This window comes from Ochotona curzoniae, unplaced genomic scaffold (assembly GCF_017591425.1).
Source record: "Ochotona curzoniae isolate NIBS_2020 unplaced genomic scaffold, NIBS_Ocur_1.0 contig_50, whole genome shotgun sequence".
In the NCBI taxonomy this organism is placed as follows: domain Eukaryota; kingdom Metazoa; phylum Chordata; class Mammalia; order Lagomorpha; family Ochotonidae; genus Ochotona; species Ochotona curzoniae.
Window position 1 is genome coordinate 7,095,243 of NW_024466446.1, and position 27,950 is coordinate 7,123,192.

Sequence of the window (27,950 nt, forward strand, 5' to 3'; positions counted from 1 at the left end):
ATGCCTCTGGAGGTGGTGGTGGAGCTGCAGATCCGGGCGGTAAGAGATCTCTGACCCTACACTCCTTCGCTCCAGGTCAGATTCCTAAATGATCCTGTGATGGTCACCGCTGCTCTCCCATTTCGTTCACACCTATGCTTTGTCTTCCTCTGTCCCTAACACTGTCTACCTCTGCCTTCCTGAACTTCCTAATTAAGCTCAAGTGTCCTAACATTTGTTTTCTTCTAAAACAAACATTTCTTGGCTTTATCCTGAAGGCTTTAACATAGGTCTGTGTTAAGCCTAAGGTGGATTTTCTTTGCCAGGATAAAGATTTTGTAAAAAGATTAATTTTTTTTTTTTTTTTTTTTAGTAACCAGAGACAGTTTTTTTTTCTTTTTAAAGTTTATTTGAAACACGGAACAAGGAACGAAGAGGTAACTTTCATCTGCTGATTCAATCCCCAAGCGCCAGGAGCACCCAGGGCTGAGCCAGGCTGGAGCCAGGAGCCTGGAATGCTGGTTGTCCCTAAGCACTTAAAGCATCCTCTGGGCTTCCAGGGTTAACAGGACACTGGACCAAGAAGTGTCCAAGTTGAACTCAGCCACTCTGAGGCGGGGGATGCTAGCCATGGCACACAGTGGCTCAACTCATCTCACCTAAGGTCCTCAAGCAGTATGACAACATTATTCCTGTTTTGGGAAGGCGTCAGTCTTGCCTTAATTTCAAATTGCATTTTCCAGCCCTTCGTACAGCTTTGCCTCCAAGCTACCAGGAGCTTCTCTACCACGGCCATGGTCACACACACATTGCTAGCGGGACACTGGAAAGTGTCCAAATGGTTGGGCAGTGCTGTGGTGTCGTCATGTATGCAACTATGAAATAAAAGTCACCAAAATCGTCTCGATTTGGCCCACTTTGCTGACAGCAAATACAGCCTGATTCTATCAAGTGCTCTGGGTCAGTTGAAGGTTTCAAGACTGTGGGAGAAGATGAAGGAGCCATTGAGAAGCTGCGTGACAAGAGAGAATCCCTCCTCCCGAAGATGGAATAAAAAAAAAAAAGTTTTCGGGTCATTTCATTCAACAGTGTGGGTTAAATTTATTCATTGTGAAAAGACATTCCTCAGTGGACAGTTACTTAGCAATGAAATCCGTCTTCTGCACTACAGTACTTAGTATGCCCCCAGAAAGTCAGGTGAATTCACCTGTGTTTTAAAAAGGGATGCAAACGCAGGCCCTGGCAGCTAAAGCAGGGAATTCCAGAAGTACCCCACAGAAGGCAGGTACCCCAACAGTCAAGAGTTGTGAACAGCGCAAGAAGAAATATCACTACTTTGCCCCCAGGGTCTGCATATCCGGGCGGAAAGAGACCTCTGGTCCTACACTCCTTAACTCCTGGTCAGATTCCTGGAAGACAGCAGGAAAACGACTTAGAACTTTCACAGCTTTGCTGATTTTACACAAGAGGTAGTTGTGTTCAGGGGATATTGGGAATGCAAACGATATCACTGTATTTGGGGGGGGAGTGGCAGTTCTTATTTCAGGGTGACTGTCACTCTGGGAAGGGTGTTTTTGTTTTCCTCCAATCAGAGCCCATCCGCATGCCTTGTCAGATTCAAAGGTTTATGGGAATCCTATGTATACATGCTAAAATAACTGGTAATAAAGATTATCAGAAGATTTTTTTCATATATAGATATACGGAGAAGTTTTCCTTCTCTGCTCTAACAGAACGGCATTGGTATTTATTTAGTAGCGATGGCAAGGAGGCAGGGCCCCATCTCCAGCCAGACTGCCCATCAACATGCTGGGTGTGGAGTCTGTCCCCCAGACTCCCAGTTCCTCCAACCTTCCCCTCCCCGTTGTCAGTGGTCACGAGAGCTAATCATGGAGACATACTCTCCCATCCCTGCTTTTCCTGGGAGCACCTTAGAGAACGCATACCTCTTCCATGTTTCTAAGAACCTCCTCCAGCTTGTTCTCCCGACATGAATGGTGGGGAGCAAATATTTCAAGATCTTGTGAGGTATGGGGGATAAGACAAAAAGTCAAGTCCTGTCATTGTTTCTCCCCGCACCCAGTCCACAAGCATGCGAGAGATAAAGGAATAAAGGCTTTCCAAGGAAACCAGAACCCAAGAAGCACTCTGCCCAGCTATGGCAACAGAGCCTCAGGGAGTCACCTGGAAAAATCTATGCCTCTGATCTTTGAAATACTGTTTTAAGTCTACCACACAGAAAGGATTGGGAGTAAGATGTAGCTTATCCATGAAGTCCAGAAACAAAAGGATTGCCAAAAACCAACCAACCAACCAACCAACCAGACTCATTGCTGTTTCAGAAAAAAAACAGCAGCAACAACAAAACAGTAATAGTAAAACCATCCCAGCCTGGTTTCTTTGCAGTTGTCCTGGAGACACAAACAGTTATTAAATGAATATACAGTAGAGGTTTTTCTTTTTTTCTTTTCTGTTTTCCCTAGTACGGTTGTGTTCAGAAACGGCTGGCACTTGCTATTGGCCTAGCAACACCTCAGGACCACAGGACACCTGCCAGGAATTCCAAGCCTGGAATGTTGTCAGGGGCCAGTGGTATGCTGCTGGGCTGAATGGGGGACAAAGAAACCTTGAGAGCGCCTGGTGCCACACGGTCCGTGATGTCACTGCTGATTCCACAGTGCAAAGAGGAACGGAGCATTGTGGGGTGACAGCCAGCAGTGGTCCACAATGCTGTACTGCATGTAGCCCAGCACAAAGCCAAAAGCCACGTCGGTGACATTGTGACGCCCCAGCATGACCCTGGAGAGGCCCAGGATGAAGGCCCACACGATCACCAGCACCCTCAGCGGAATGGCCAGCACCAGGTGTTTCAGGATGAAGCGTGACACCATGGCGGCCCTCGTGGCGTGGCCCGAAGGGAAGGAGTACCTGTCCACCGAGAGGGTCACAAACATGTCCATCTGATTGTGGGCCGGGCGTCGCCTGCGGACCAGCCCTTTGATGAGGCCCACCAGCAGCAGGTCCAACAGCAGCGCAAACAGCAGATTCATCAACACCTCGCGCCCGGCCTGGCTGTCGCTTCTGGTCAGGCAGTAGAGGGTGCCCAGCAGCCAGGGGATGCCGTGCCCTGAGATCTCCAGCAGTTTCATAAGAGGCCGCACGCTGCCCCAGGTCGAGCTTTCCCCGGCGCACACCCCCAGCTTCTTGGACAGCCACAGATCGATGGCCAGCAGCGAGCGCAGGGCGATGCCCAGGAAGGAGGGGTTCAGGTCCATTCGGTCATCCTCGGGCAGCGCGTTCGGGGTCGCCTGCGAGGAGCCCACCGCGGCCACGGGGAAGGAGCCACGGCGGTGCACGGGGCTCTCTGTGGAGGCGCGCAGCCTTGCAGAGGTGGGGTCCGCGGCCGCGGTGCGGCTGCTCAGCAGGGACTGGAACTCGAACCTGCCACCGCCTCCGAGCGCAGGGCTGCCGGGGCTGCTGTGGTTGCTGGAAGAGGAGGCGCCCAACGGCCGTCCCTCGACGCTCCTCCTGGGGCTCGACATGGCTCGATGGCTGGCGTGGGGAATGAAGGGCTGAGGGGGTTAGGGGTAGGGGGTCGGGGTGAGGGGATGGGGGCGGCAGGGCCCCGAGACCCGGTGGGCCTTAGCCGGAGGTTTCCCGGCGCGTGCGCCTCTTCCGCTTCCGCAGAGCCATCCTGGAGGGGCGGGGAGAGGAGGCGGCCAGAGCGCGCGATTGTGACACCTGCCGGAGACGTGGGGTTGTGGAGCCGGGACTGGACTGTGGTCCCTTAACTGGGACGGTTAGGGGATGGACGAAGGAAGGATGCCAGCGGAGATGGGGATGCAGTGTTTGTGGGAGACATAGAACGCAACTGAAAAAAGCAAAAAGGAAACCCTGCTCTGTCTTTTCTCCTGAAGGTTTCCTGCCCCGGAGTGTTCCTGCCGGAGAAGCAGGCTGTGTTCCTGGGGGTCTATCTGCTGAATCAGTACCTGGAGACGGACTGCTTCCCATCCGTGTTCCCTATTGTGATTCAGCGCTGCATGAGATTTGAAAAGGTGCTGCTGTCTGTTCTCCCTGGCTGCTGGTCTCTGAAGATAATCCAGTGGCGCTTCCAGGGGTCACAGTTCTTCCAATGTTGATGGTCCATTTCCTTAAAAAACAAACAAACAAACAAAATCTAAGCTCCGAAGTCACTTGAATTTTGCATAAAAGCCACCGTGGGTATTGAAGCCAAGCTGAAAGCCAATCTCAAGCTGAGCCAAGTGCCCCTGGTTGAGGGTTTTCTGGTCTTGGAACCCCCACGTGCTAACGGGAGCAGAGTGTTGCTGAGAGTGTTAAGAGGCCGTGGGTTACACTGGGAACCTTTGGAAGTGGGGACTTATGACCTTCAGGAAAAACTAAGTAAATGAGGTCATTCCTGTAAGGGAAATGCTTTCATCACACAAAAACTCTTCAGATCTACTGCCTTTCCTTAGGTCATGGGTCCCCGAGTTCTTTAGCCATCATGATAAAAGCTGGCTCCCATTCCAGTGAACTACAGCTGCTGGGGTACATGGTTAAAACTGATTTACCAAGCCTCTTCCTATGTCAGGATTTAATGCAGTATCATTGTACTACTGTGCAAGAAGTAGCAAGGCCTTCACTTTTTTTTTTTTTTTTTTTGGCTTTGGAATTTGAGATAGAATAGATTTTTTTTTTTAAACCTTTGTGGTTTAATGATTTTACCCCAGACAGGGTCACTGATATGAATCGTGTGGGGAGAGTGAAGACTCATCATAGAACAGGATGTAAGCTGTGTGTTCTGACCCAAGGTTGGGCCAGGAGATGAATATTGATTTTCTAAAGTGCTGGAGTAGTATATGTTAGATTTTAAGTCACACTCTATTAATTTAAATAAAGTGTCCAAAACTGTTTGGATGAAAGAGGAGAGAAATGAATGATGATTATCCAAATATACCAAGTTCTCCTATGTACATATTGCAAGTGGTAAAATACAGCCAACCTCTCACACCCTGCCCCTGCCCCCGCCCCTGCAAGAATTTCCTGCTTGGCTTGATTTTGCTCTATAGAAGACTTCTAAAGTCTTTCTAAGAGATCCAAAGACAATTGCTTCTTGACCTTGTGGCTAAAATCAGCTGTAAAAAAATCCAAGGACACAAACTCGTGTAGGCACAGGAATGGCAAGATCTTGGAAAGGGAGGCATCCAGTCCAAAATTTTTTTTGAAGATTTATTTATCTGCTTGGAAGGTGGTATTCAGACAGAGAGATCTTCCATCCAAATGGCTGCAACAGCTGGAACTGGGCCAGTCCAAATCCAGGAGCCAGAGCTGCTCTCTGGGTCTCCTTCCACACGGATCTAGGTGCTCCAGCAGGTGTGCCATCCGCTGCTGCTGCGTTCCCAAGGCACGCTGGCAGAGCTGGAGCTCAAACCTGGTGCCCCCATGGGACGCTGGCTCTGCAGGTGGTGGCCCCCAACCTTCTTGACTTTTAAATCCTTGTGGACCCCCAGGTGGAGTCTTAGGTGCTGCCGAAGCTATTTGAAAAGCTGTGCATTTAATGTCACTTGTCAAACATATCACAGAGCCATTTTTCACCCCCACATTGTAAAGGCAATTAAATAATTGCTCTCCTGTGTGTGTGTGTATTTGGGGCCATATTCCAGCTTCCTTCCTCTGGCTGATTCCAGTTTTCGTGTGTGTGTGTGTGTGTGCGTGCACCATTCTCTGTGCAAACAGCGTTGCAAGGAGCAAAAGCGTCATTTCTTTGTGGGACCCTCTTGTGTCATTTAAGAATGGAATGGCTTCGGTCATTGGCATAAGCAAATTACTGATAAAATCTGTCTTTGGCACAGCCCCTGGGATCATGCTTGTGAAAATATTTTTGGCTATGGGTGTATTAATTGCCTAGGGTTACTATACAAGAGGACCACAAACTAACTGACTGGCAGAAACCAGAGAAACATGTCCAGCAGTTCTAGAGGCCAGAAGTCTACATCAGGGCATCAGTGGGCCGTGGGTCCTCTAGAGTCCTGGAGAAGAACTGTTCCATGCCTCCCACCTTTGGGCAGTTTCTGTACTTCTGGCACTGTGTCCACTATTCACCTGCCACTCTTTCCATGTGAATATTGTTGAGATGTATTTTTTTATTGGCAGGGAGGCAATAGGTATTTGGCCTCACCCTTTAGATGCTGTTTGGGTTGCCTGTGTCCCATATTGAGAGTGCCTGATTTAAGCCAGATGTTTGAGCCTTCACCTTCTTTCTAGCTTCTTGCCAGCGTGCAGCCTTGGAAGGCTGCAGGTGAAGGCTCAAACATCTGGATTCCTGCCGCTCACGCACATGGGAGACCCAGATGGAGTTCTGGGTCTCTAGCTTTGACCTACCTGGTCCAGCCTGGCTTTTGCAGGCATTTGAGAGATGAACTCAAGGATGGAAGATCTCTCTCTCTCCTTTCTTCCCTCTATGTCTTGAAAAGAAAAGAAAAGAAAAGAGAAAAGAAAAGAAAAGAAAAGAAAAGAAAAGAAAAGAAAAGAAAAGAAAAGGAAAGAAAAGGTTAAAACAAAAACACTTTTTTTCCAGTAGGCTATCAGGATGGGTTAGCCCTAATGCCTTAAGTTTCTTTCTTTTTTAAAGATTTTTATTTATTTATTTATTTATTTATTTATTGGAAGTTCAGATAGATATACAGAGAGGAGGAGGCAGAGAGGAAGATCTTCCATCTGCTGGTTTACTCCCCAAGTGGCCACGATGGCCAGAGCTGAGCCAATCCGGAGCCAGGAACCAGGAGCCTCTTCCTGGTCTCCCATGCGAGTGCAGGGTCCCAAAACTTTGGGTCATCCTCGACTGCTTTCCCAGGCCACAAGCAGAGAGCTGATGGGAAGAGGAGCTGCTGGGATGAGAACTGGTGCCCATATGAGATCCCCACACGTGCAAAGTGAGGACTTTAGCCACTAGGCTATGATGCCAGACCCAGTGTCTTAAGTTTCTACATTAATAAACAGGAGCTCAATGTAAAGAGTAAGTTGGAAACTAGAGTTTATCAACTTGATTCATCATCTAATCTTCAATTAGAGACCTCCTATCAGAAACTGCTCATTAAACTCTAACTAGAGTCTCTTCATGCTATCTGATCAAATATATATATTTTTTTCTAATTTCCACATCCACTTATACAAACTGGCAGGAACAGTGCCTTTCCTTGAACCTCCTTAGGTTCTGAATGCTGCCTGGCTCATGAGGTGTCTTTGTGTAGACTGAGTTTATTCTGTCTTATTTTTCTTGTAATATATCCTACTGAAAATTTCCTTTTTGAAATCAGGGGCCCAATTAGCTCCAGTATGTCCTCATTTTGGCTTAAATACACCTGCAAATAAAGTTGAATGAGCACGTGTGTGAAAACAGGTGGGTCGAATCCTAAACTATTCTGTGGGTGGATTTCTTTTACATACGAATTGTCTAGAAGAATATAATCTACAATTTCTATAAGCACTAAATAAAAAAAAAGGATTGAAACTTTGTTTTCTTCGTTTTTTTTTTTTTTCTCTGCAGGTATTTGAAAATGCAGTCGACCCTGGAGCTGTAGCCGACCTTTTAGAAAGTAAGTACATTCAGAGATGAACATTATTTGTGTAATGCATAGCAATAAAATTTGAATGCGTTAAAACTGCGAGGCTTCCTTATCTGAGCCCTATTTATATTCAAGAGTGTCAGTGTTTTTGTTTCTATTTTGACTTTATCACAAGTGCCTTTCTAAATATAGCTGCGAATTTCTGCACGGTACCAGAATGATGGCTTTTGCTTCATCAGATCCTGGCTGGATATTGGGGCATCTGTGGGGAAGTGAACCAACAGGTGGAAATCCCTGGCTGTCTGTCTTGCTGCCATTCAAACAAATAAAAAGATACAGCGGCCGGGGCAGTGGCTTACAAGCTGATCGCTCCTCTTGTGGCACCAGCATCCCGTAGGGGTGTTGGTTCATATCCTGGCTAGTCCATTTCCCATCCAGATCCCTGCTAGGGGCCTGGAGAAGCAGCAGAGAATGGCCAACGTCTTTGGGCCCCTGTACCCATGTGGGAGACCTGGAAGAAGCTCCTGCTGCTGGCGTTGGATCATCTTATTAAGGAATATGGTGGCCATGTGGGGAGAAAATCAGTGGATGGAAGGTCTCTCTTATTTCTCTCTCTGATTCTGACTTTCAAATAAAAGCAAATAAAAATTTTTTAAAAGATACAAATGGTCAAATTAAAAAATGCTTGTACGTGGTGATGTTCTTGGCACTTAGAGTGTTATCCTCATGAATTCATACATTTTTCACAAGTCTAAGAAGTGAAAATTTTAGTATCTCAAGTGTTATTATTTCCAGTAATTTTTTGGAGTTGTATTTATTGACTTCTATTGTTATTTCGTTTATGTTAACCTTGGGCTTTAGGTTTTATTTATTTATTTATTTTTATAATCTGTTTCTAGAGTATTTCAAACTCAAAAAGTATTTTAAAAGTTACGTTCCAAATCTAATTTGTGATCACAAAGCACATTTTAAAAGTAAGGTGAAGTGTTAATGGCTAAAAATTAGATTGTAAATTTTGAAGGTGAAAGGTTCAAGGTTATTTTGGTGTTCTGCAAAGCTACTTTTTTCGATGAAAGTACTCTTTTTTTTTTTAGTAATGTAAATATGTAGTTTTATTAAATTTGAATATAAAAAGGTGACCAAATTTGCTTTTTTAAATCCTTGTTGCTTGTTTCGCCCTTAAACTCAGTATTTTTTTTAATCTTTTTTTTTTATTATTAACATTGTACTATGTGATACAGTTTTATAAGCACTGGGGAGTCCCCCCACGCCTCCCACACCCCTCCTCCCATAGTGGATGAAAGTACTCTTAAGAGAAAATATTGCATTACTTATGTCAATACTTTTTAGGTGGTGAATGCTACTTTTATTGTTTAGTTACTTCATTTCTATTAAGTCTTACGTGACTGATATTATTTAGGATTCTTGTTATTAATGCAAATGGAGTGTTATGGCAGTTTTAGACTCATTCATGAGAAATGGCAGTTTTCTGAACTATTATAATACAATTTTTTTTTTTTTTCGCTTTCAGGCTTCCTAACCAGGTTTGAATTAATTCAACTAGTACCTCCAGGTAAGGTGATATTCGATGTTCAAGGCACGTGTGTAGAATTGCTGGGTCTTATGGTTAACTGTTTTTACCTCTCTGAGGAACTGGAAAGATATGATTTATTTTAGTTTTTTACATTTTTAAAAGGTTGTGAAGGTTTTTGAAAGAATTACGCACAGTGGCACACTTTCTATATTTAACCATACTTTATAGCCTCTCCTTTTTAGGTGTGCTTTAGGATTACCTTGAGTTTAAAATTCACTTCTTTTTAAAAATGTAGCATATCTTGGGGGCCCTGCGCGGTGGCCTAGTGGCTAAAGTCCTCGCCTTGAATGCACCGGGATCCCACGTGGGTGCTGGTTCTAATCCTGGCAGCCGAGCTTCCCATCCAGCTCCCTGCTTGTGGATTGGGAGAGCAGTCGAGGATGGCCCAAGGCCTTGGGATCCTGCACCCACATAGGAGATCCGGCAGAGCTCTTGGGTCCTGGCTTTGGATCAGCTCAGCAATGGCGGAAGATTTTCCTCTCTGTCTCTCTCCCTCTCTGTATATCTGACTTGGCAATGAAAATAAATACATCTTTTACAAAATGTAGCCTATCTTGGACTTGCACGTGCTTTTTGTGGGTACAGAAATCCACCCAGGAGCAGCTTACAGGAGTAGTTGTTTGGAAGCTCTGATGATTCCAGCTGAGTGTGTGAGTATTACTTCTAACTCAAAAAAATGAATCAGATGCGATTTTTTCCCTCTTTTTGTCCATAATTCCTCAGTTGGAGATTATCATTTTAGTGGAATTGAATTTGAGTTGCTCAAAATAATTTCCCTCAAAAGTGGGACAGGTTGCCCGTTAACTTTTTCAGCATATGTAATAGAGGAATGATTCCTTCCTTTCCTTCCTTCCTTCCTTCCTTCCTTCCTTCCTTCCTTCCTTCCTTCCTTCCTTCCTTCCTTCCTTCCTTCTTTCCTTCCTTCCTCAGTCTCTCTCTCTCTGCTACAAAATGAAGAGTTCTAAGGATTTTGCTCCCAAGAAATCAGGATCCCTTTGACTCTTCGGTTTCCAAGGGTGGGGAGAAGTGGTGAACACAGGAGGGCAGTGTAGTCCTGCTTAACAGTGAATATGGCGCTTTCATCTTAACACTGTTCAATACACGCCTCCACTTTGCCAAGTCATACTTATTCAGTCCAGCTGGCAGAATTCTTTTAATGGTGCCCATTCACTTAAGCCAAACGTACCAGGCATCTGCGTGAGAATTTCTGCCTTAGGTAACTTGGGTTTGAATGTCTCCTTTGCCATGTGGCATCATGACAGGTATGTTAAATTTTCACATCCTTGGTTTCCTTATCTGCAGAGAGGGAATCAAATGAAATCCCATAGCTGGCAGCATGTTGGAAGTTTAGCTATGTTCTATAAATGTTAGATATTTCTCTAGCCAGTGTGATTAAAATGAGTTCTGTTGAAGTCTCATTTCTTTTTTTAGGGGAAAATTGTTCATTGATGGCATTGATGATGTCACCACCTATGCTATTAGACTGTTCAGAACGCTGAGTTCTTTCACACTTCATTTGGCATGTGAGATAGGCTCAGCCCATGAATTTGATTACTGTTTATAATGAGGCTTCGATGTAACATCCTCTTGGTGTACTGCCACTTTCACCCTGTGTGGCAATTTGGGTCTGCTGAAAATGACCAAGTGAGAGAAGCCTTATTGAGAAGCTTCACCACCTTTAATTTATTTGTCTCCCATCATTTCGATCTATTTTTTTATTCTTGGCATTTTAAAGAGAGTGGATGAGCTTGCTTCCAATTCTGTGACCTCTTGTGTGTGTGTGTGTGTGTGTGTGTGTGTGTGTTTTAAGTTCTTGCTGAATAATGGGCTAGCAATTTGGAAGTTATTATTTTTGGGGATGTAGTGACAAGAGCTAGCTAAACACATAGGAAAGAAAAAAAAAAAAAGGAAAATCGAAAAGAAACCTATTGCGTATCCCACATGGGTGAGTTTTGTTGCAACACTGATGTAGAGACCAATGCATGAGGATTATTGCTGGAATGAAGTCATGGATCAGTCGTGATCGTTGGCGGTAGTGCCACCGCTGTGTCCTGCACACCCGATCCTGAGTTTCTCCATTTACCTACAGAGGAAACAGAAGTTAAAGCATTCATAGAACTTGAAGTGGTGGAGCAGGGATTTGAACCCAGCTGTGTCCAACCCTGGTACCCGAGTTCTTAACCACTATATCACAGGCTTTAGCAGAAAGTTGCAAGATTTTATTTTCAGATCAGCTGAGTTGATTTGAAACCGGGAGCCCCAGGAGTTTCTACCAGGTCTCCCAAGAGAGCGCAAAGTCCCAAGGAACTGTCTATTTCTCCCAGGCACTGCTTTTTTTTTTTTTTTTTAAAGATTTATTTTTATTGGAAAGCCAGATATACAGAGAGGAGGAGAGACAGAGAGGAAGATCCCCAAGCAGCCACCACAGCTGGAGCTGAGCCAAACTGAAGCCAGGAGCCAGGAGCTTCTTCTGGGTCTCCCATGTGGGTGCAGGGTCCCAGGGCTTTGGGCTGTCCTCTGCTGCTTTCCCAGTCCACAAGCAGGGAGCTGGATGGGAAGTGGAGCTGCCGGGATTAGAACCGGCGCCCATATGGGATCCCGTGTTCACAAGGGGAGGATTTCTCCTTTGAACCATTGCACAGGGACCATGTAATGTTCTCCATGAGGTAAAAAGTAGAAATTATTCTCTTCTGGAATAACGTTTTGTTGGGATCAAAGCATCTGTTTTGTATCAAAGCATTCTAGTCCACTATTCCATTTCTTTTCATTGTGATGGTAATTGTTGTATTAAATACACTTCAACTCTGTTCAAACTTGTGTTAGGACCAAGGATGTAGGCATGCGCACTTATGCCTTTGCTGCTTGCTTTCTAGCATGGGAAGAGTTGGCTTACTATGAAAAAAATACACGAGATTTTCTTTTCCCGGAGCCCACGCTGACAATGCCACACCCTGGGATGTATCGGGAGGTGCTCATGAAGACAGCCATCGGTTTTCCAGTAAGTAAAGTCGTGGCCATCCAGGCTTCCAGTGTGGGAGAAAAGCTTCTTGGAACTTGAACGCTTTATTCAAACTTCTAGCATCCTCATGGACCAATGGCTGGAACCTCTGTGAGCTGTGCTTGGTGATCCTGCTGGGGTGTCCAACTCTAGATTGTGAATGAATCATGCTGATCTCACTGTTGAGCTGAGAGGTGGAAATCTCATTATCTTATCAGACCAAATCATTGCCCTGCTCGCTTTGTTGTGTAGTTATAGAAGACTTGTTCTTTCAACCTCTGGTTGCAGCTTAACAGAAAGATTTGTCTAGTCATTGTGTTGTGACTAAATAAAGTAGCCATAGTAGTGATGTTAGTGCTCTTTTAATTTCTGCTTCCCTTTTTTCCTTTTTTTTAAAAACACATTTTATTTACTTTCCTATTAGCCAAGGCAGGTATTCTGTTGTCCACTAGAAAGAGGAAATTGACAGAGGCTTATTGTTAATTGCTGAAGGAGCTTAGAAGATTCACCACTTGAATGGGGTTTTATAAGACATAGGTTTAAATAGAAGGATAGTCATTCTAAAAGCCATATTTTTATATATTATAAAGTGCATATTGACTATTCAACTTTTTCCCTGCCCCATGAATTGCTGTTAATATTGAAGGAAGTAGCATTACCTCAGCCTTGTTGGTAGCAGTGCAGCAGGTGGAATACACAAGATGTCTGTTTTCAGGATGCTTACGATGACGAAAGTTTCTGATTCTGCCTCTTCAAATGGCAAACACTTAGTACAGTCTCCTAATCAGAATCCCAAAAGGCAGAGTGTTAAGCCCTCTGTTATCACTCTTTTTTCTCTGCAACCTTTTTGTGTCACATAGCCATCATGGCTGGGAGGTGCCTGCCTTTATTATTTTGAGTTACTGGGTTATTCCTCTTGAGAAACAGAAAGGGAACAGAAGTGGATGAGGGTCAGGTAGGGGATACCCTGTTGTCTTTGAGTTACTCATATGCTCCATTTAATAGAAGTCTTTTATGACTATTAGGCTTATATGCAGCTAAGTAGCAAGAGAAGAAGAACCATGGTTTTCTCAAGTGTTAACTTTCTGGGCATCAGCCATAAATATATCCTATAGGAAATTGTGTGTAGGATATTTTTTGTAAAAGTAGATTATCATGAGAGAAAGGCTTTAAGCATCTGTAGAAACATTCTCATATCCAAGAAAGTATCGGTGCTTATAATTAATCACATGATAATTTGAAATGATGTGTAATAAAACAGAAGGGCCGCGTCTTTCTCAAACGTCCTCTTAGGCAAAATGAACCAGTCGGTAAGAATTTGTATGAAGAGCAGTTGCCCACCCTGTTTCCTGAATCGCAGGCCCTGAGCTGTGCTCACTCCATGGCCTATCACGATCGGCTCTCCTTCATCTTGCCAGGTGGCTACTGTCATTTCGCCATGTTGTGGGTGGGGACGGTGGTGTAGGAAGTTGCATGTCCTCAGAGCCTGCAAGTGGAGGAGCATGGATTGTCATGCTGGCTCGTGGGTACCAGGTGAGCTCTGTGTGCCTCTCTGTGATGCTGCTCTTCTATTTGTTCTAGTCCACTATCCCATTGCTTTTCCTTGTTGTGGGGATTGTTGTATTATATACACTTCAAATAAATTTAAACATTAAATAAATACATGTACTCATTATATATACACACATTATGTGTATATACATCCTCGTATCTATACTGTTGGCAGTCATGCCTGCTGTGCAGTTAAGTACATAACCAATGTGAATGCTAGTATTGGTGTTTATTGTGCTGTCTTGTGAGAGTCAGAAGTTACCTCCCTGTAATGCAATATAAAGATTGCAACAAGGCTGTATCTCAAGAGGCGAGTCGTTCAGGCTCAGACTTCTGGCTCATGGGGCATCTGGGGCGTGGCACCCTGGTGAGGACCTTGTGATTCCTCCAGAGGTACCACAGACCCTGGGACTCTCCCTTCCGCTCTTGTTGGCATGGTCAGTCTTGATAAGAGATGAGGCTGCGTGAGTCACATTTTTGTATACTCACTATTCTTTGCTTCCCTGGATTGTCTGACCCTGTCTACCAGCTGGGCCTCTGTGGTTATCAGCCCAGAGTTCCCAGACCAGACCTTGCACTCCTGTGGGAATACTGTGTACCCTTGATCCAAGGATTTGTTGCACAAAGGGATGAGCGAATGTGTGGGAGTCAAGCTTGCTAGTTCATCCACAACTTGGTCAGGCAGAGAAAGTGGGCTCTGGAGTGTGACTGAGTTTCTTCTTTTATTTTACTTTTATTTATTTTAAAAGATTTTATTTATTTGTATTGCAAAGTCAGATATACAAAGAGGAGGAGAGGCAGAGAGGAAGATCTTCTGTCCACGGGTTCACTCCCCAAATGACCACAAACTACCAGAGCTGAAATCCGAAGCCAGGAGCTTTTTCCGGGTCTCCCACACGGGTGCAGGGTCCCAAGGGTTTGGGCTGTCTTTCACTGCTTTCCCAGGCCACAAGCAGGGAGCTGGATGGGAAGAGGGGCTGCCAGGATTAAAACCGGTGCCCATATAGGATCCTAGTGCAAGGTGAGGACTTTAGCCATTAGGCTACCATGCTGGACCTGTGGCTGAGTTTCAAACACTGGCTCTACTAAGCCCCAGCTGGGTGACACTGGGCAAACTACTCAACATTGCAGAGTCTTTTCCTCATGTATAAAATGGGGATTCAGTTGTCTCCACTCCACAGGTTATTTGAGGAACAAACGAGATCACCCATGTGAAAGCCACTGTGTACCCGTGGCCTGTACAGGAAGCCTGCAGTTCATGGTAGCCTTGCTCTCCTCTAGAGTTACAACAGATGCCAGTCCTTTCTAGAAACACCTGGAGTGTAGATGCCTTCGATGAAAGTGAGATAGCAGAGATTGGAGGCACCATGGGCATGCCTGGTGAGGAACCTTCGAGAAATGGGTAGGATTTCAACAGGAAACAAGAAAGAAAAAAAGCATCCCTGAAACAAGAAATGCATGACCAAGTGGGATCCACCAAGGGAGATGCCAGTGGGCGCATTGGGTTCGGGGGGGACGGGTTCATGCTCAAAGGGGCTACAGGTGAGCTGATGATGGGGTCAGCTGGACACAGTCAGACTTGTTGTGCCATTTTTAAACTATGTGACCCCGGGAAAATTGCTTCGTGTCTTCCTAAGCGTCAGATCTCTGAGAGACACAATAGTTAAAGCCATCATATAGTAAATGGTGTTTTGGGGGGTATGCTGGTTCATGAATTGTAACACATGTATGGATCTAGGAAGCAGAAAAGACAAAAGACAGAAACCTGAAACTCAGTCCAGTTTTCCAGCATCTTTGTAGCACAGAGAGTACAAGGATCTGTCTCATTGGAGCTAAATGAGTAAGCAAATACCAACTCCTGAGACCAGGGTCAGGTGCATCAGACACATTACATAAGTGTACAGCTGTTCTTATCTCCCAGGCTTTTTAGATAATGTGTACGGATTATGCCACCACACAAAGGAGCACTTTTGCAAGTCAGGGTGAGACAGGCAAAAAGAAGTGTGTCCAGTAAATATGACTTGCATCTTTTGTGCTGTTTTGTTTTTAGGGTATTGCTCCCAAACTAGAGTTTGCCACAAGGACAGCCATCCGAGAATGTGCGCCTCTGCATAGGGACAGATTTCTGGTAAGTGTAATAACGACAATACTGATGATGACGATGACAATGATGCAAGCTCCGATAGAGTGGGAATTTTCTCTCCAAATTTAAAGAATCTTAACTCCGACTTGGCTTATTACAAAACTACACCTGCACAGCCTAGCACCGTAGAGCAAGCCTGTTTGATCCAGCTTGCCCTGGATGACAGAAGTTGCCCTCAGAAGCAACACTGAAACTTGAACCCAGGCCATCTATGGTGGAACGTGTGTGTGTCCCACACAGCGTCTTAAGTCCTGAACCCACTGCTCACCCCGTGTTTCCTTTCTAAATGAATACCTGTCTTTCTCTTACACCAAAAATATCACATTTTTTTTTACAGTATTAGAAAACAAAGTATAAAGGACAAAATAAAAACAAATTATCTGATTTTAAAAAATCATGTGGAAGTGTGACTTTTTAAAAGTTATTTTGTACACACATGTAATTTTATTGTAAAAGAATGGGTCATACTGTACTCCATTATTATTTTAGACACTTCTGTTTTTATTTGCTATTGTCATGAGTATTTTCTCAAGTCCTCAAGTATTTGTATCCCCGAAAGGTTTTCATGGTCTCATTGTATTCCACCATGTACTGGGTCTTGTTTGTCCAATCATCTTCCTTTTGTTGAGTATTTAACTGTTGTATCAGTCAGGATCCAATTGAGAAATCCAACTGTAATTGTTACTGTAACAGAATGATGTAGTGCCAAAAAAAAGTGACTAAACGGGGGTTGGAGGACTGAAGGATAAAGGGGATGCTGAAGGGACCTACGGAAAAGAGCTACAGGAATTAACTGCGGTCAAGAGTCTGGAAGCTTGAGGAACAGACCCCATAGGCACGAAGGTGTTGCCTTCCTGGGAATTCCGAAGCTGGACTTTGAGGAAGCTGGACTGCTGGGAATGGTTTCGGGAGCAAGCAGGTGGCTCTGGCCAACTGATATTGGTTATATCTGAAGGGGCGCAATGAGGCTGCTTCTGTTACTGGGGTGGGGAGCAGTTATAAAACTAGAGCTATTTGCTGCTACTAAGGGAAAGAATGGGTGTTGAGGCGCTACTAAGCTGAATAGAATGGAAATTCAGCCAGCCAGCCCATTTTTTCCGTCTGCCTTGACGTTTGCCTCTGGTGCCCTCTGGTGGCAACGCCCAGTAAAACAACGGACGGCAAGGATGATTTGCAGAATTCCAAGCCTTGTATCATAGAGGTGAGATGGGTTTGCAGCCAAGAGGCAATTGCGTGCTCACCAATACTCTTGGTTCCTAATTCTCAAACTGTGATAAAGTCTTTGGTAGTTATACAATCAGCCATCCTATTTCTTTGTAATAAGTTTATTGAAGTTAAATTGCAGGATCCAAGTGCATGCCAAAATTTTCTTTCTATCTTTCTATCTTTCTATCTATCTATCTATCTATCTATCTATCTATCTATCTATCTATCTATCATCTATCTGTGATAGGAATGAATGTCTTATTCTTTGTTACAATACACATAGATCTACTTGTTACTTAAACAATAAGTATACTTCAATTCATGAAAAAAATGGACTTGATATTTTAATGCAAAAACTTTTGAAATAGATGTACAGTTTCTTTCACATGTGTTTTTCAAGAACTTTTTGAAAACTCCCTCATATGCATGGATTTTTAAAATTTTTGCACCAAAATAAATTTACCTTTAATTCTAGTTTCCATGAACTGTTTTTCTTTCTTTTGGAATATTTATATGAGATGGTCCTAGTAAATATATTTGGGAACTACGTGAAAGCTGAGGTAAGTAAGATCCTGGCTCAAGGGTGGGGCAGAGGTGAGTCCTAGGCCAGAACATCTGTCACTTATAGTTGCAGGCACTGGTCATCATGGCCATTTTTTCTTTTTTTTTTTTTGAAAGGTTTGTTTATTTTTGTTGAAAAGACAGATTTAGAGAGGGAGAGACAGAGACCTCCCATCTGCTAGTTCACTCCTCAAATGGCTGCAATGGCCAGAGCTGAGCCGATTTAAAGCCAGGTGCCAGGAGCCTCTTCCAGGTCTCCCATGCAGGTGCAGGGTCCCAAGCACTTGGGCCATCCTTTGCTGCTTTCCCAGGCATAAGCAGGGAGCTGGATGGGAAGTAGAGCAGCTGAGACAAGAACCTGTGCCCATATGGGGTGTTGGCACTGTAGGTGGAGGTTTAGTCCGCGGAGCCACTGTGCTGGCCCCTTCCATGAACTTTTTTACATTACAAGGTAATGAGTGGTTATAAATACAGATGATTTTAAAAAAGATTTAAAATACATACTTATTTATTTGAAAGGCAGGGAGAGGGAGATAAACAGAGAGAAAGCTTCTGTTTACTGATTCGCTCTTGTAATCCAATAGGTAGGGCTGGGCCAGGAGGAAATCACAAGGCAGAAACTGCATTTGGGGCTCTCACATGAGTGTGGGGCCCAAGCATTTGGACCATTTTACACTGCCCTCCCAGCACCCTTAGCAAAGAGCTGGACTGGGAACTGAGTAGTTGTATGGGATGCTGACACCTCACGTAGCAGTTTGACTTGCTGTGTCATCATGCTGGCCCCAATGGTGATTTTAAGCTCTGAAGTAGAGAAATGCTCTTTCAAAGGCTTATATTGTATACATCTGAAATGTTCTGTCCTCTACTTTGGTTTTAGAAATGTCAATTGGGGGACCAACTTTGGGTACAGTTGTTTAAGCCGCCATCTGTAATGCCTGTACTTGCTAGGAGTGCTGATTTGAGTCCTGGCTGCTCCATTCCCAGTCCAGCTCCCTGCCAGCGCACCTGGGAAAGCAGTGCAGGTGCTCGGGCACCTGTACCCTTGAAGGAGACCCAGATGTTGGAGTTCCAGACTTAGCCCAGCCGTAGCCACTGTGGCCATTTGGGGAGCGACTCACAAGATGCAAGACCTCTCTTTCTCTCTCTGTAATTTTGACTTTCAAAAAAAAAAAAAGTCAATTTAGTAATTATATCCTGATTGAGTTTTCTTTCTTATTTTAAAAATATATATTTTTACGTTTCAGGAACAAAAGTATAAGTCACAAAGACCTTTATCACCATCACGTAGACCAATATTCCCCTTAAATAACACCAATACCAAGATGGTAGTGAAGATGAATCGTCTGGACAGGCTGCCCGCAGGCGTGGACCCCCGGGTCCCTTCTCCCTACTGCATGCGACATTGCTTCCTGCAGCAGCCGGCTCTGCTCACCCCTGGAAATGACTGCAAGATCTCTGCAGGAAGCAAACCTCCATTTGTGGTTAGACACGTGAGCCCAAAGTTCTTACTGATTTTTAATGTTGCTGCTGGAAATGTCTATGGTGAGAGGGAGAGAAAGGAAGAGAGGAGAGGATGGAAGAGGAGAGGAAAGAGAGAAGAGAGAGAGAGAGAGAGAGTCAAAGCCAGGATCCTGGAGTTCAATGTGGGTTTTCCACGTGGGTGGCAGGGGCAAAATTCTTGAGTCATCGTCTGTTGCCTGCCTGCCAAGGTATGCTGAGCAGGAAGCTGTGCAGAAGAGTACCGAGACTTGAACCAGCATTCTGATGCAGATTGTGGGCATCCCAGGCCAGAGGTCCCTCTCCCTACAGGGATTTTTCAGAATACTTAGAAATGGTGAGAGTGTGAATGAGGCTAGAATAAAGGAAGCCTGGTTCATAAGTACAAATGAATGCCACTTAAGAACAGCATTCTAATAATGACTCTTGTTAAATTGTACTTGTAAAAGGTATCTGACGCAGAAAACTTGTTCAGTGAATGCCAGCTGTCCCAGTTTTGAATGTCTGGGAATTGTTAATAGAGTGTGATGGTGACATACGATAAGTCACCATTACCGGGAGCAGTCTGTGATGTCACCCAACTGGTCATAAGGAAAATATGAGCAGTCACCCTCAGTAAAGTGAGAGTTGATAGAATCTGGACACTTTGAATGGGTGGTAGAGTGGGAGGTTACAGTGTCACCAGGTGACAGCAACCTGCTGTGAGAGAGGACCATGCTGCACTGTGTAGGGATAGGAGATTGCCCTGATTTGAAAGATTGTGAAATAATGTTCCACTTGCTCTCTTTTCGAGTTCAGTCCTTGAATGTTCCCCTAAACTGATTCGTGTCCAGTTTAGCTGGTACGCTTGTGTTTAGACTCAGTGAAATCAGTGGCGTGGGTTGTTGTGTGGGTCTAACCCATCATGTGCTCCGAGGTTGCATATTGGGTGTTTACTCATCTCTCCTAACTTACAGAACAGGCAATTGCAGGTGGGAAAGGGGCCTAACGGGTACCAAGGAAAGAGTCATACAAGCTATGATGGATTAAACTGTTAACTCTTCCTTTGCAGGTGGACAGTGCAAAACCTTTTGGTGAGAACAATTCGGAACACTGTTCCCGGAAGTCTAAAAGAAAATCCGAGTTTTCAAACTTTCCCTTTCCAATGAGAAGAGGTACTTGCGTTTTCTTGTTCTGCCTGTGTGGGTCCTGTTTTTGCTCTGTGGAATCGTGAGTAAGTTTGGAAACTGTGGGCCAGCTTCCTAAATGCCCTTCAGCCGTACAGTTTCCAAGGCCAGGTTCTTTTGGAGCAGTGTCCTCTGCGAAGGTGTTCATTGGAGAACTCATGTGGCTGGCGAAGGGGGACTCGTGCCAGTAGAATTGCTAATCAGAGCCTGCACTTGCCCTGGGTGGCTTGACAGAATGATCAGGCTATTATAGGTAGCTTTTGGCAAATTCCCTTGTACAGTTACCAAAAAGTAAGAGTGCAAAAGTCCAATGATGTCTTAATGAGATTTGCGTAACCCTCTCAGATCTCTGGAAAGATGTGGGCAAGTCCCCTGGACCACATGTTAACTGTGTAATAAGACCGCCTTGAGAAGTCTTTGTATGATGACTGACAGTGACGTGGGTGATGTAGTGAAGGGTGTGGCAGTTCACCCATTCTTGAACTTCATTCAAACACTTAGGCCAGACAGCACTGGAGGTGATCTAAGTGCTTTGCCTGCTGGTAGGATGGTACTTGGGCCATCCCTTTATAACAGTGTTCCCTAGCATAGGTTTAAAGCTTTGTCCTTTCAAGGGGCTGCAGGGGCTCTTGGGATGCCTCAAGCCAGTACTGTGTAACAGCAGCTGAGCAAGGACAGAGGATAGTAGAGCGTGCTTCACCACTGCTGCCATTCCATTGAAGACCTTTGAACTGAAAGTCACCCAAAGCCCAGAGAGCAACACTGGCTTGACTGTTACAGGGAAGCGAAGCAACAATCAATGTTCTTTCCTGGGGAGGACAAGCTGGGCTTAATGCTGGCTTGGGTCTAAAGAGGCAGCATACTGGCCTCTCTCACCTCTTAATCCTGGCAGAGAGGTTACAATCTGTGTAGAGGTCACACATCATTTTTTTGGGAATACCTCCTTTTAGGAAGACGGTCAGAGCTCTGGGCTCAGATCCTTGGAATCCCTGTAGCTTTCAAGTCAGATCTTGGCTTAAATCACAGATCACTCCTCCAGGCCTAAGGTAGATGAAAGCAATGTTCTTCAGACTCGAACATGTATCACTCAGGGATAGTGTTCAACTGCAGGTTCTGGTTCAGTAGTGCTGGGCTTGGGGTGGGATCCTTCTTGGGAGTATGAACTTCTACATGGTGCTGATGCTACTGGTGCATGGACCACACTAACCAGGGAGCCGAGGGAGGTCCCTGGCCAGGAGAGTGCTGCAGACCAGTGGCCAGGGTTTGCAGGGTCACAGGACAGACTTGTGGCCATAGCTAAAAAGGACCTTGACGTTGCTGCTTCTCTGCTCAGCTTGGGGTGGGAGAGATGAAGGTTGCTTAGACAAAGCAGACACCTACATATATATGGGTCCAGAGGACATGAAGCCACTATTTTGGTTGTTCTTTTTACTGCCAGTAGGTGAGGGATCATTAGTGAAGGAAAAAATCCATTGTGACTGTGTAAGCACCAGCCACACTGGAGGATGCCTTACAAATGACACATTTCAGATTTGTTTTTTTTAATCTTGGTTTTTCTCTGTGTGCGTTTACAACTTCACTTCTTTGTCATTCGTATCATTCTGCCTTAGGTCCACTTATGTATTTAGAGAGCCATCATGATGATTTCCATTTTTGCCTTGTTAGATTTCTCCAAGTCCTTATGTATTCATTGTCTCAATTGAACAATTGCGTCTAACCTTGGGCAAAGATAAAATCCTCTCCCCGTCCCCCAAAAACCCCACAGACAATGGCAGAGGAGACATGGTGTAGGAATTCTATGAAGATTGAATATCCATAACCTAAAAATCCAAAATACTCCAAAAGCTGAAATTTTTGAGCATCACCAGAATGTCACAAGTGGAAAAGTCCATCCCTGACATGATGTCATGACTCAGTTAAAATGCAAGGGCACTAAAAATATTGTGTAAAATCATCTTTGAGCTTTGCGAATCAGGCATATATGGCATACAAATGAGTTGTATGTTTACATTTGAGTCCCAGGCCCAATCATCCTATATGAGTGGATATTCTAAAATCCTACAAAAGCCATTATCTGAAACACTTCATGGTCCCAAGAATTTTGGAGAAGGGGGCTTCAGCTTGTATTAGATCCACATTGCTATCATTTGGGCCCTGAGAAACAGGAGTTTTGCAGGCTATGGAAATATAGCTCCAACAATATAGCTCCATTGTTGATGTCAAGAGGTCAGAGGCTCATCTATAGAATTTCTGTGACCCAAGGAAGACTTAAAAAGGGACTGTACTTTATAAGCGTTTAAGTTTGTAATGAGTCAATGTCTAATATTTTTGTACTGCTGTGGTCTCAATGTAACAGCAGTTGTGGGATTAAATGGTATCCATGAGTCATTGAAACACTTGTTCTTCTTTCTTCTAGCTTCTTCTCTTGACAGCCTTGCAGCTAACGTAAAGGTAATTTTAGAAGTAGCGTTTGTAAAATGTTCTATTTCCAACTATCCTAAGTCACATGTTGTGGCTTCTCCAATTGGTAGTGGGAGTGCATAGGTATGGCTGTTTTAGCTTGATCAGGTACCCAGGCTCCACTATAGACTTTGCTTGGGGGTAGTTGGTCTTTTCATTTGTAGGGTAACTCACCAAGAAGGGTGTTTGTAGACCCAGTACTTATTTAATCAGTAGTGGTATTCATTGCTTTTTCTCTGATCGAATACCTGTGTCTGTGAAGGTGATCAATTCCTTGTTCTCAAACTTTAATTTGTAAAAGTGAAGGGTTGGTCTGTGATACACGATGAGAATAGATGTTGTGAAGAGAACTCAAAGTATTGTGCTTCTTGCATCATGGAATTTGAGTAGTTTGTGGAGAAATTATGTCTGTCCCAGGCCCAAGAATCTCCAGTCCTCAGAAATCAAAAGTTCAGAGCACGAGTTGCTTTTGGAAATGTAGGGACTTCCAGTTATTTTTTCCCCCTTAACTTTGACTCCTGAACATTTTACCTCTGGTTGTCTGTATCCTCACCCCTCATCTATTTACAGCAGGTCTCTGGACCCGCATTTTTATCTTCCTTGCCCTTAGATCCCTTTCTTGTCCCACCTCAACCCCAGCTTTACATTCCACAAATGTTTCAAAACAAAACCTCAAACAAGCAAACAAAAATAGGCTGTATTGTTGCCACTCAGGTTATCAAAGAGCCAGATGAACGCATCATTTTAAGGAGAGGATTGCCATCAGCCTTAGACTCCAGGAAGTTGGAAAAGCTGTCACCCAGGAACCAAGGGGATACCGACTGCCACCGGGAAATGTCGTTTGCTACCTCCCAGCACTCCAGAACTCCCAGCCCGCAGGATCAGCTCCTGTTCCACGAAAGGTCAGTGGCAAGCCCCTTTCTCTCTCCCCACACAGTGCCTTGTGTTCTGTAGAGAGTAAAACCTTTCCTAAGAGCACTCAAATGTTGACACCTGGTTGTGGAAAAAAAAATGGATATTCCTTCTGGATCTTGGGATGTTGGTTGTAAACTGAATAGAGAACTCACTGGAGCGCAGATACAGGTCCAAATTGCTAAAATCCCTTTAGGCAGTTTCAGAAAACAGTGTCTATGTTTCTCTTCTTCCAATCACTGCTAAGGACACTTAGAACTCTGAGTGTAGGCTCTGGTTCTCTGCTCCCTCCAGAATATGAAGGCATGAGTTCAGTCGCTCAGCAAGCACCTGCTAACAACTGGTACTGCATGTTGGTGGGTGTGCCCTGCGATAAGCTGTTCACCCGAGTCTCACTTTTTGTGCAGCAGTAGGAGCAGGCATTAAGCAGACAGTGATACAATGTCCGCTGGCAGGAATGCTGTGGGTGAAGCATAGTAGACGGATGTTCCAAGCCGAGCTCCTCCTCTCAGTAGGTACAGGATCCTGAGGCTTTCGGTCATCCTCAACTGCTTTCCCAGGTCACAAGCAGGGAGCTGGATGGGAACCGGGGCCGCTGGGATTAGAACCAGCGCCCACGTGGGATCCCGGCGAGTGCAAGGCGAGGACTTTAACCACTACACTATTATGCCAGGCCCCCCTAATGCATTTTTTAAATACAGATATTGAAATGACAATTTGCAAACCACTTTGCACGTCTCTGCTCTGTTTCCTTATGGCTTAGTTTCAAAGAACAACCTATTTTATGTATTCCAGATAGGTGTGCATTTTGGTAGCTGCGTAATACTCCCCTCCACTGACTCTTTTGGGCAGGTTCCAGCCTTCTTCTCGGCCCACCTGGAAGAAGATCCATGAAAGAGTGTGCCGTCTTCTGACATCCCACAGAGCCCAGCAACACCCCTACATGGTGAGGTTTTCTGATAAGACTATATCTACATGGACAAAATGATATGGGAAAATGGGGCCTGGGGTTAGGGGATAGATATCAATCAAGTAATAATGATACCAACAGTGCACGGTGAGCGTAGAGCATGTTATAGAAGATATTTGAATTGGTTGAGATTCAGGGTAGGCTGCTAGAGGAAGAAGCAGCAAGGAAACTACATCTAAGTAACGTGTGTAGCAATGAGTTTGTGGATTGCCTTCATTAGACAGAGGCCCCGCACTAGTTCCTTTCGAAGCATAGAGACTCAATAGTCTAAATAGGCCACAGCAACTTCCCCTCCCAGGCATACAGGACTCCAGGGAAGAGTACAGGGTGGTCTGGGCAAAGCCACAATGCAGAAGGAAGTCTTTCTGAAACTTAGGAAGGTGGGTCCCCGTTTGAATATAGGACTGTCAGATGTGTTTCTGATCCATTGGTGGATATGCCGTGTGGACGGACAGTAGACACAAAGGAAGAATTCAAATAAAAGGTGTTAAAGGAGCCTCCAGCGGTTGAATTTATGTCATGTAGTCGGATGTAACACTGGCATGTGTTAGATTTATAGGATGACACTTATAAATGAACGTGGATGACCTTAGCCATGGGGATACTGAGGGACTTGATTTCCTCCTTGCCAAGTTGTTGCTTTTTTTTTTTCTGTAATTACCAACCTTTTTAAAAAGAAGCCTTTGAGATGGGAAGCCGGAGGGAGACAGTCTGCATACACACATGTTTAGTGAATTCTGTACACATCGTGTATGTGGGAGGCACGGAGCTCATCCTTTGGTAATGTAATTAGACGTTGATAGCCATGCGATACAATGGCTGGGTGTGTTTTGTTATAGGAAGATCCTGCCTCTGAAATCAATTATATCGCTGAAAGACCAAGCAGTCCTTGGGAGAAATACCCACAACGTGAACAAAGATATTTCTAAGCTGCTGTCTTGTGTAAGTAAGCACCTTCATCTCCTACGAGGGGCTCCTGCTGTCCATATGAAGTTAACTAAGGAATGTGGGGAGCATGAGGCATGGAGGCAAGCTAGAGGTGCATCTCTCAGTGTGATCATGAAAGCATCTGTGTCCACCAACCCTCTTGCCTGTCTAGCGGACTCTGACTTCTTTGGGTTCCTTGAATACAAGATCTTGCGCATCTTGGGGCCGTTGTACTTGCTGCTTTTCCCTGAGTGAATCCTTCTTCCGAACCTACCTGGGGAACCGGGGAACGTCTATGAGCCCTTTCCATGACACTCCATACTCTTTCATGAAAACGTCACAGCATTTATTCTTATTTGGGCTATTGTTTAAAATCAGTCTCCTAGAATGAGATCCAGAACTCTGTCTTCATCGCTCACTATTTTATACCCCGTGTTTTAGCCCAATGTACAGTCGCAGGTTGAAGGTGTACACCCTGTCTTCCCACCTGAACCCCCCCTGTGTCCTTGTGTCACTAATTCTATAGTTACTACTTAGGAAATAAAAAATGCATGTATAAGATTTTATTTATTTTTGTGGCTTTACTTGAAAGGCAGAGGTGCACACAGAGAGATAGGAAGAGAGAATGTCTGGAATTCAGGTAGGTGGCAAGTAACTATTGTGAGTGTCATACTTTCTTAGGTACCCTCATCTTTCCCCCTTTCTAACCCGGGTCCAGAATATTACCAACTTTTGTCTTTCAGGGTGTTACTCTCACCTGTGGAGAGGGGGAGGTGTAGTGAAAGCTGGGGAGCTCCTGTCCCACCCTTCTGGTGCCATCCTTCTCATTTCCTTCTCATTATGTGTTTCCTAAGTGGGAAGAGTTGGTCTATATTTTATAGGTAGTAAACGGTTTATAATGGTCGCAGCAACATTATGAGCTAGGTGCACTTTACACAGAGGGAAACTGGGGTACTGTGAGCTTAGGTGCTGTGCTCTGAGTGACATGATGAGTGAGTGGCAGAGCTGAGAATAGGAACTTGGGTGGTATGGCCGTGAAGACCATGCATTTGACCATGGCATTCTGTCGCTTTGCAAAAGCCAGAGTGTCTGATAGGAGAACACTGGGAAGAGAGAACAGGAGTTTGAAGGAGAGAGCCCTTTGGAACCCAGGAAGGGTTTGTAGACACTGTCCTTGAATGTCTTTCATTAGGGTGCTTCTTTTGTGCAGTCCTCATTCCAGCAGCATTAAGATAACTGCCAGCTGTCTTACGTAATAGAGGAATGTGTGATGATCTGCTAGCTTTTCACTGTAGCCATGCACCTGAAAGTCGGCTTGGAGGGTTAAGCAGACAATGGGGCACAGATTGCCTTGGGGCAGACTGGGGCATGGTGGATAGCTCATTAACTGCTTGGTCTGCGGGCTTTGGCATTGGAACGTTCTGCTTGGTAGATTAAAGGATAGATTCTGGGCCATTTAATCTCTGGTTGCAAAAACAGTCATGTAGACATTTATTACGAGGTTATTTGGGACATAGCCTGTGTAATTACCAATGGCAAGTTGCACTGAATTTCAACATGAGTCACATCAGACTACATAATAAAGCCTTGATAATGTGGACACTGATGTGAGGATACTGAGAGGAGGTAAGAAGGAAAAAAAATAACCTAGATTCTGTCCTGGGAAATGAATGTCTTACAAGTCCATTTTCGACCTGATGGAATATGCTGGTAGGTCTTCCCTGCAAGCTCTTCATACTGTCCCCTACCTTGAGTTTTGGAGCCGTGCTGAAGCAGAGATCCTGAAATACTGGGCTCATGTATGTTGTCTTGGTTGTGAAACCTTTGCATGACTCTTGGTAGTCTTAGGTTTTTAGGAAAATACTGATAGTCCAATAAACACGGGAAGGGTCCCAACAGGCAGGGTCGTGTGCCATGCCGTCTGTGTGTGGGGAAGATGGATTCCAGAGAGAAACTCAGTGGTTCCCACCATGTGGCCCAGTTCCTTCTTTTTTCCACGACTCCTCCTCCTTCACCTTTGTGAAGTGACTTGTCCAAGGGTACAAGGTGCTCATTGTCTTACTCTGCATTGGAAACAGAAGAAGCAGCTCAGAGCCCAACTTGACCCAAGGTAGACTAGCTCAGTGTCAAGCCGATGGCAGTGCACATTTTTTTTTTCTGTTTTACTCTCCTATTGTATTGGTGGTTCACTTGTTGAACGCCACGTGTAGTTTCTGTTGTTTCAATTTTCCCAGGAAAAGAGGAAGGCAAGCTGAAGGAAGATCACGAAGAGTGCGCTCATCAAGACAACAGATGCATCCTTCCAGAAATGAATGATTTGTGTTGTCTCTGTTGAGTTACTGGGGTCTAACCTATTAAGTCAAACTCTGTACTCAGCCTTTTGTGCCAAGGTAAGAGTACTTATTAAAGTGTTTCCTCTTT

General features: G+C 44.7%; 2 protein-coding genes across 2 annotated transcripts; one reads left to right on the top strand and one right to left on the bottom strand.

Moving 5' to 3' along the window:
- On the top strand, positions 1–27,950 carry SPATA6L (spermatogenesis associated 6 like). The gene is made up of 13 exons (XM_040988898.1): positions 1–39; positions 3,897–4,034; positions 7,526–7,574; positions 9,076–9,117; positions 12,012–12,136; positions 15,738–15,815; positions 18,842–19,087; positions 20,146–20,248; positions 22,677–22,711; positions 23,435–23,622; positions 24,485–24,578; positions 25,442–25,544; positions 27,764–27,950. The coding sequence occupies exons 1-12, from the start codon at positions 1–3 to the stop codon at positions 25,529–25,531; spliced, it is 1,227 nt and encodes a 408-aa protein (XP_040844832.1). The 3' UTR covers positions 25,532–25,544; positions 27,764–27,950.
- PLPP6 (phospholipid phosphatase 6) lies at positions 1,056–3,566 on the bottom strand. The gene has a single exon (XM_040988899.1). The coding sequence runs from the start codon at positions 3,519–3,521 to the stop codon at positions 2,640–2,642; it is 882 nt and encodes a 293-aa protein (XP_040844833.1). The 5' UTR covers positions 3,522–3,566; the 3' UTR covers positions 1,056–2,639.